General features: G+C 41.5%; 1 protein-coding gene across 1 annotated transcript in view; it reads left to right on the top strand.

Annotated features, from left to right (window-relative positions):
* GNG10 (G protein subunit gamma 10) overlaps positions 1-5745 on the top strand; it is a 13767-nt gene extending 8022 nt beyond the window's left edge. Inside the window, exons 3-4 of the mRNA XM_017728278.1 lie at positions 2956-3087; positions 4850-5745. Coding sequence (XP_017583767.1) covers positions 2956-3081 — 126 coding nt within the window. The 3' untranslated portion in view covers positions 3082-3087; positions 4850-5745. The remainder of the gene's footprint in view (positions 1-2955; positions 3088-4849) is intronic.
* The last annotated feature ends 2929 nt before the right edge of the window (positions 5746-8674 follow it).

Here is an 8674-nt window from a genome sequence, read left to right as displayed (position 1 = left end):
CGCCCCCCCGCTTCGGAGCGCTGGCAGGATCTGCAGGGGGAGGCGGTGCGGGGTGGTACCCGCTGGCACACTTGGGGAAGGCAGGCGATTTGCTACGCATGCATGAACCTTCTCCTGCTTGCACATTTCCAGACAAAGGCATCATGATGAGGCAGTCCTGTCATCTGCCAGCTCCTCAGGTTTGGTGACCTGACCGAGACAGCTCTTGGTTTCCAGCAGATGTGGGGGGTCCATCACCACGCACAAAGTCCAGCATAGTCTGTGAAGTGATGGAGGTCAAATTAGTTTCTATCTTGCACTTTCCTTGTCTCCCTCCTTGCATTCGCCATTTTTCTCTGGCCAGTCACAAAAGACGAGCTTCCTCAGTCTGAACGACTGTGCCAACACATTGAGCTGCAGGAACTTAGCTAAATTATTTTAAAATAATTCAAAATTATTTAGTCCTGGCCTGGGCGGGTGAAAATTTGACGTGCTCATTGTGGTGAAACCACTACAGCTTTTGGATATCATCCTAATCAATTTGCTGATGTTACTACATTTTATTAGCAAAACTGAATCAGCAGATGCTTTATTCACTAGAAGCGACTGTGTTTATCACTGCAGTGAGGTGTGGGAATATGTGAAAAACAGACTGTTTCAGAGTAGAAATACAGACTCTTGTGGCAAGAGGGGTACTGTCAAACACTGAAATGGTTGCCCAGCAGTTATTGTTGGTGCCTGGATCTCTGTTCCTGCTCTTTTTGAGGCAGATACATCCTCCCCACTGTTTTTTTTGTAGATGGGTAGTGGCTATAAGAGACATAGTTTGTAGTTTACAGGTGTTACTTTGTGGCAGTAACATGTTCTGGAGCTGGACTTCCCAAGGCTGCCTATTTTTCATGAGTTTGCTTGTATTCCAGGGAGGCTTGTCCTTGATGGACCTCAGTCTCATTTTTCTTGCAGCATTGTGCACAGCAGTCTCGTTCCAGTTCTGCTGTTCTAGGAGCCTGTTCATGACTTTGAAATGACACACGATTAAAAATAAATGGTGTCATCTGTGTTTCTCTACATACAGTATAAAAACAACGTGAAATATATTCAGCAGATGAAAAACCACTCGGTTCAGTTTTAGCAAGCACTGAAATAGGAGAAAACATTGTTTCATCTACTTTGAATAGACAATGTGTTTCCAGACGGAAGCTGGTTATGAAAGGATTTTTAAAAATACATTCCATACTGCCAAGTTCCAGTGGTGATTTTGTTTACCCTGCTGGCTAAAAAAGCAGACAGGAACAATATTTTCAGAAAGAGGAAACTGAGTAGGAAAGAAGTACCCATACACATCTTGCATGCAGGAGGCTGCTGAAGGGAGCGTGTTTGTCATGTGATGCAATACTGCAGAAAATTTCTGTGTGAACAGGAGAAAATAAGAAAGTTATAGGGCATAGGTAAGACCAAGAGTAGGCAGTTCTGGTTTGTATCTTTTGAGGATATACCAGGATATACATAGCTCAGTATGTGTGGGGGGAGTTTGGCAGCAAAGTGCAAAGAGATGCTGTAGGAACTGCTAACCCTTCAAGGAAAAAGCTCCACATGGCTTTGGCCTGACCAGTGTTGGCTAGTGGCATCTCTGCCTGATAGCCATGTGGTGCACAGCTGGGCACCACAAGGGGCAGGCACTGCAGTTGAGGCAAGGGTGCTAATGCTGCAGGGGGTCCAAGGGACTGGGTAGGGCAGGACAACTCTGCAGCCTCCAGAAATGGCTTCTCCTCAGGTAAGGAAGGACTGACAAAACCTGCTGCCTTAGCAGGAATCCTTGCTGCTGATACTTCTCCCTGTACTCTGCTCAAGAGAACCTGGGAGGCTGAGGGAAAAAGCTTCTTGTAACAACTCCCTGAAGTGCTGACAACTGCTCGGTAAATTGAGGCAGTTATCAGGATGAGTGTCCTGGAGGAGAGCCTGGAGGAGAGCTGGAAGACAGTGAAGAGGAGAGCAGCAAAATAGCAAACAAAAGTGTGTGCTAGGCCAGATTTCCCATGTGTTTCCAGATAGTTTTCTATGGGATGGCCCTGAACCAAAATTCCTCTGGGGTTCCAGGGTGGTTGCTTCAGACAGGAGGCTGGGAAGTTTGAATGGTACTTCTGGCTGTTGTTTTGGCAACACTGCAGAGCTGTGTAGGAAGAAAAACCAGTGTTTCAGGAGTCCTGTAACAAAGGCAGAGGTGAGGTCAGAGAGGAACTTTTAGTTCCATCAATATGTTTAGTATTTTCTTTTATAAAATATGTATCAGACAGCATGGGTTTTAACAGTTCACTGAGGTGTTCCTAATGTGTGTCTGGGAAGCTGGGAATTCCTCTACATTTTCCTTCAAAAATGTAGGCACATGACTGACTTGCCATCCACAAGGAGAGCAGGGGAGTTCAGTGCTGAAGACATTTTACCTTTGGGATCCTGGGCTTGTTCTGCAGCTCTGAACTCTCCTTTTGGGGGGCCAGAGTGTGGATTTGAAGTTCTCACTTCACTGCTGGCGGAAGATGACAATTTGGACTTCAAAAGCTGTTCATCCTCATCTTTTTGCTTTCATTCCTTGTTATACTCTGTGTTGTTTAGAAGTTTGGAATGAAAATCCTTTAAAAAAATTATCAGAGGATAGAAGAGTTCAAATATAAACCTGAAAACACTACAGTATACTGGAAAATGATGATGGCTCTGAGCATTTTAACAAGGAGAAATTGCATCACACTTGCACCTCAGTCCTCTGCACTATTCTGGCTTATCACTGGCATAGTATTTCATGGGTGCTTCATCAGAGCTTTGTAAATTGTGCTTCTGTGCTAATTTACTTGGTGTTTTAGAATCCAAGAGGTGATTTGGCTGCACTCCAGCTCTGTTTGATAATAGCTCTTCAAGAGGAAATGCTTAATAGATGCTTGTGAATGAATTAGTTTCCTCTCTGGATTTGTTTTTCCTTTTCAGGTCTCTCAGGCAGCTGCAGAACTCCAGCAGTACTGTATGCAAAATGCCTGCAAAGATGCCTTGCTTGTTGGGGTTCCTGCAGGGAGCAATCCCTTCCGAGAACCCCGATCCTGTGCTCTGCTCTGAAATCAGGTAATAAAGTCATAGATGCCATGACAACCACTCTGATTTGAAACTCAAGCCCTTGGAGGGACAAAGACACATGGTGATAGTTCTTTAAGTGTTGAGTTCTTGCTTGAGTGTTCATCATTTCCCTGTTGGCTCTGCAGACTGTTTTCTGGGTTTTTTAGGTGTGGCAGTTGAAGCATGTCTCTTTTCTACAGCTCTTTCTAGAGTTGTTTTGTTTATAAGTTGTTTTTTCTTTGTTCAGGGGTTGTGTTTTTGTGTTTGATCAGCAGTAAGGTTATTAGTAGCATCCAAACTAATTAAAATTGTCTAAGACACACAGCTATGTTTGACACAGCCAGACAGTAGACAGTCACATACCCAGCTTGGAGAGGTAAGGCCAAGCTGTGGCAATTTTATATGTTCTGATGACTAGCTCACAGGTTAAGCAAGAATCATGTTAAAATACATTTTTGTCTTTAATGTCATATTGCAGTTCATTTCGCTGTGTCTGTCCTTAGGCTCTTCCCGTGCTTACTGTTGGTACAGCAGCAAAACCAGTGGAAGCAGAAAGGAGCTGAGGCAATCTGTCATCACATCCTTTGTAACCTTTTTCAGCACAGGGCTAAAGGATGAGCTACTCCCTGAACTCTGCCTTAGTGCTCTGCATTGCCTTTACCTATGTAACACCTATAGAGTAGGTGGGTGGGTGACCGTCCAACATGTACAAATCTTTGGGATCCAGTTCCATGATTCCCAGTCTGGCTTCTCCCATTTGTCACAAAGATTATCAATGATTGCAGCAGGAGAAAGAAAGGCCATGCATGCTAGTAGCTTTGGGTATAACAACACCATAACTTGTAAAGTCTACGTCTTTTGCTTGACAAACAAATGTGGAAGTAGGATATTCAGAAGGGGTTACTCCTCCTTAAAAGATAAAATAAAAATAGTTCCTGCTGAAGAGCTGAAAAATCTGCAGAGAGGCAGAAACACTGAAGTCTGTTCTTTTGATGAGAGTGCTATTAAAGAAAAAAATCAATGTTTTCTCTAAGGGCAGAATTTAAGCTAAAACCTAAAGTACTTGTAAAATCTTCCCCTTGCTGCTGCCAGCTGTTCCTGAGCTTGCACTTGAGCTTTTGCCTCATCAATAGCATGGCTTTGATTGTTGCTACATAGGTTTAACAAAACAGGATTGAACCTCTTTTGAACCTGAAAGAAAGGGAGCAACTGAACATGAGATGCTCTTCTGGAAAAACTTGTTGAGGGTGAAGCAAAAGCAGATTTTCTTAATTTGGGTGCTATCTGTAATTCTTCATGCAACTAAGATAAAATTTTTAATGACCATTGCATATGTTCTTCTGTTATTTAAGCAGCCTTTCTACTTTTTCTTTTTTTACGGGTCTGTGTCTGTGTGTGTGTCTACCTATTCTGAGGTGATCACATCATACAGATACACTACAAAATATTTTCTCAAAAGAGCTTGATGATTAATTTATGATTCTTTTAGAAATGCATAGCTCAGCCCAGGATGTCACTTAGTGGTTTTTTGCTGATAAATCAAATATTTAGTTTATTATTCTTGTGTTACCTTAGGATCATAAGAAAATCAGAGCAAAGTAAAAAAGCCAGTTAAAAATTTTATGATATTACGAGGATACCAACATCCAGCAAAGGAAAGTAATTTTTTGGTTTTTCTCAGTGCAAAGGAGCTTTTCTGTTGTGATTTGTAAGAGAAATGTATCAGCTTAAGAAGATGGCATTTAATAAACTTTTTTTTTTCCTCTTATAGGGAAGGTCATTGGAGAATTACCTTCAAGCATGACATGAATAACAACTGCCTTTCCTTCACAAGAAAAGTCTCTGTCTTTTATGTGGCTAAAACAGCATCCTAGATATTTGTCTGTGTGTTCTTGTGTATCCATATTCCACTGTCTTTTAGTAATGTTCTTGAAGATTTTTAATGTAACTCTTTCTCTTTTCTTAACCATCACCACTTTTACTACACTATGCTAACTATACAAATATTACTTGAGAAGTTTACATTTTAGAAATTAAAAACGTGAATTTTTAACCAAATTACTTACTCTGATCTTGATAAACCATAACACCGGAATAATAGCAAAAACTATTCATGGGGATTTTTTTTTTTCCAAAATAAAACAACCCAAAAGTGAATATTTAAAGTATAAAGCTAAATGCTTTGACTGCTAGAGTAATGTCCTCAGGGGACATTTTGCTTTCTTTAGCAAACCTGGAACCAACTTTATTTCTTTTTCAAGTGCATCTCAGTGCATAAGTGACACATTTTATTAACTGCTGAACACAGTATGTAGCAGAGTTGATTCCTAAAGCATGTTTCTTGCAATACTTCTGATCTGTAAGCCTTCTTCTACTTTGTATTTTTAACAGTACTGCTGTGGTGGAATTTTCTTAATGTATTTAAAATGTTACCAAACAGACACTAAGAATCTGTGAACACCCAAAGATAATTGCATGCATCATTGTCACAGTTTGCAATACACAGAATTTACTAAAATGTGTTTGGTCATTTGCCTTCACTTTTTTTATAGAGCACTTTTACAAGAACAACTTTTTTTAGAGGTTTTTAATTTTGTCTACTTTCTATTGTTTGTATTAATCTTTTAGAAGTTGAGAAATAAAATTCCTATCCCTCTTGGCTTTGAACTCATTGTGTAATTTGTGTAGCAAAGAGCAGCTATGTAAGGAAAAGGATACTTGGATTTTGCAGTGGGAGGGGAGCTCTTTGCTTTTTTGGGAAGAGAAGGTTGCTACTGGATTTTTAGAAACAGTCTTATTAGTAGAAAAATCCCATTTGTATCTGTTGACCATATTTGTAAACACTAACAATGTTATCAGGCTCACTTACACATTTTGAAGCTGTAAGGAAGAACTCTGCAATCTGAGTACTTAACATTCATAAACAGTAACTGGAATGGGGCAACAGTGTCCTCCAGGCAGTTCAGTCTTTGTCAAAAGATTTTCGTGGTTGCTGTCCTGCAGAAAGACACCAAAATGAGAGCTGTAATACTGCCAGTATGTATTGTGCCTTTAAATATAGAAGAGAACGTCCTTTCTTCAGAGCTTTTCTTCATTCTGACTTCCTTTCACTGTAGGCTGTTTAAATATGGCAGCTTTTCTGTTAGCACTGGACAGAGTTACAGAAGTCTAGAGAAAACCAAATTACTCTTGCATAGAGGCCATCAGAGGCTTGGTTTGAGGCCAAAATGACAAAGATACTGATGAGTGCATACATCAAAAGCCTTTGGACAGCCAGCTTATGGCTGCTGCCTACTTCCTCCCAGGCAAGCCCTTCATCTTTCTTTTACCTCCTGCAATAAAACCTCCCCTCATCCCTTCACATCTGTTTCTTTCCCCAAAACTCCTGTTGCGTACTCCTTCCGGCTCAGCAATGTCAGTTGGAGCTTGGGTTTTGAAGCAGTTGCTGAGCTGGCATAAGGAGTGGGCGAATCACAGAGTGCAGCAGAGAGCCACCGCTGCTAGACAGCCAGTCAACCACTGCTGTCTCTTGGCAGCCCTGCCCAGCTCCATCTGGTCTCTTACAGCTGGAGTAGCACTGTGAGCATACTGCAGATCCTGTCTACTTCCGTGTCTTGCACCAGCAAGGGCTAGAAAGACCTGTGCAGCAGTTGTGAGATGGACTGGGAACACTCCATCCAGATGTCCCTCTGAGCATGGTGTTCATTCCTCAGACATGGATCCCAGCCTTTTCAGAGGAGTGTGGTTGCTGCACCTCTTTGCTCTCAGGGCAGTGTGCATCTGAGCTGCTGGGTAGAAGCAGGGAGAGGAGTGACAGCAATGCCACCTCTGCCCTCCCAGGGCATGTTCTGTGAGAGAAGTTGAGTGTCAGAACAAGCTCCAAATTAGTTTTGGTTGGCACTAAGGCTCTTTGGTTCCTGTTGGGAATCAGTTTGGTGAAGTGTGCCACTGCTGGTTATTTCGTGTTGGCTGGGTGAAGTGGCTGCATCTTAGCAGCTCAGCTTTTGCAGGTCCCCTTTCCTTGCCATAACCAAAGAACCTGACAAACAAGCATGGGCAGCTGACTGCTTCTGCAGGCAGGAGAACCTCTTGTCTCTTACCTACCCCAGTCTACAGGGCCATGTCTTTTCTACAGCTGCAGGTGTACCTGAGTTTGCACTCCTTTGCTGAACTGAACCCTGTGATGGCCTAGACCAGGGCAAACATCACATTTCACCACCTCTGCTCCAACAGGTATGATCTGCAGTGAGGTGGACAACTGTGGGCAGCATCTTAGCTTCCTTTACCAAAGACTATCCAAGAGGGCTATCTGCTGCGCAGAGGCATCTGATGGCAGCAGGTCATACAGGATGTCCAGGATGTAAAGAAGATTGAGTGCACACATTTGTATGCTCAGTGCCTTACATGAGCCATAAGACCCCCTTTTCTCACTGTCTTCTCTCCCAGTTGATCAGGAAGGCTCTTCTCCATCTACAGCTGCCTCCTGCCTGGTCACTAAAAGGCTTACAAACATGTTCCAGGTATGGAGCATCCCTACCTGCTGATGTAAGACTGGAGATTAGATTTTGTACTACATCTTTTTGACTAAGAATTAGTTGCTTCCTAATTCATAGTTATAGGTCATTTGGCAGGGCAGGCAGGGGGACGTGCATCAGTGTAGTTCATTAGTAATTTTACTGCACATTAAACAGACAAAAGGAGGGGGAAGAATGTAATGTTTTATAAATTTGTCAATGTGTCCATATCTGTGAGAGACTGATATTTGTCATAAACAATTACAGTAAAAAGGAACTGGTCATTTCAAGCCCTTTTCCTTATTTTCCACTTCATTGCCAGTAATTTAACTGTACACTGACATTTTTTCTACCTAATGGAAACTTAACACAGACAGCACTTGAATTGTTTTATTTAATGTAGACAACATGTCTTCGTTTTCAAAGTTATCTATAGATTATCTATGCTACACTTTCACAACTGTTCATATGAAAGTTCTTGTGTCAGCCTTTGCCTGTGGAAGAGGAGGACATAAATACATAGCTTGGCACTGGCAGCTATAATTTTCTCAAACTTTGGTCATCTGTGACTGAGACTTTGTACAGCTGTGCTTTAAAAAAAACAGATTCCTGGTTCTGGATGTTTGGGAGGTAGTTTTGAACAACATAACCCATGATGCAAAAGAAGGAAAATGGCTAGGTCAGGTGACCACAAAAATGGGCCATAGATAGTATAAGCAAATCGCAATTTTTATTTCAGTCTCTTATTCTAGGAAACAGTGGCTTGTTTGCAATTTTACTAGAAATCTTTTTATGTTATCACTTGTGAAAGGTATTTTCTAAAATCTTGCAAACAATTGCGGTACAAATAATTCTGGGATATTACTCTGAACTAAAACTGCAGTTAGTGCTGCCATCATAGCTTTTAAGAATTTAGTTAAAAATCAGCACTCTGTTGTCTCTGAGAGACCAAATCTTTCTCCCGTAAGTGCTAGTTTCATTTACCCAAATAGTGAACATGTGCGTAATGAAGGCTTAATGTCAAATAAGTATTTAAGTACAAGCACAAGCCTCAAACTTGGTGGTTTTTCTTTTATTACTTT

Source organism: Corvus brachyrhynchos, unplaced genomic scaffold (assembly GCF_000691975.1).
Source record: "Corvus brachyrhynchos isolate BGI_N302 unplaced genomic scaffold, ASM69197v1 scaffold90, whole genome shotgun sequence".
NCBI lineage: Eukaryota > Metazoa > Chordata > Aves > Passeriformes > Corvidae > Corvus > Corvus brachyrhynchos.
This window is presented reverse-complemented; position numbering and strand designations above follow the sequence as displayed.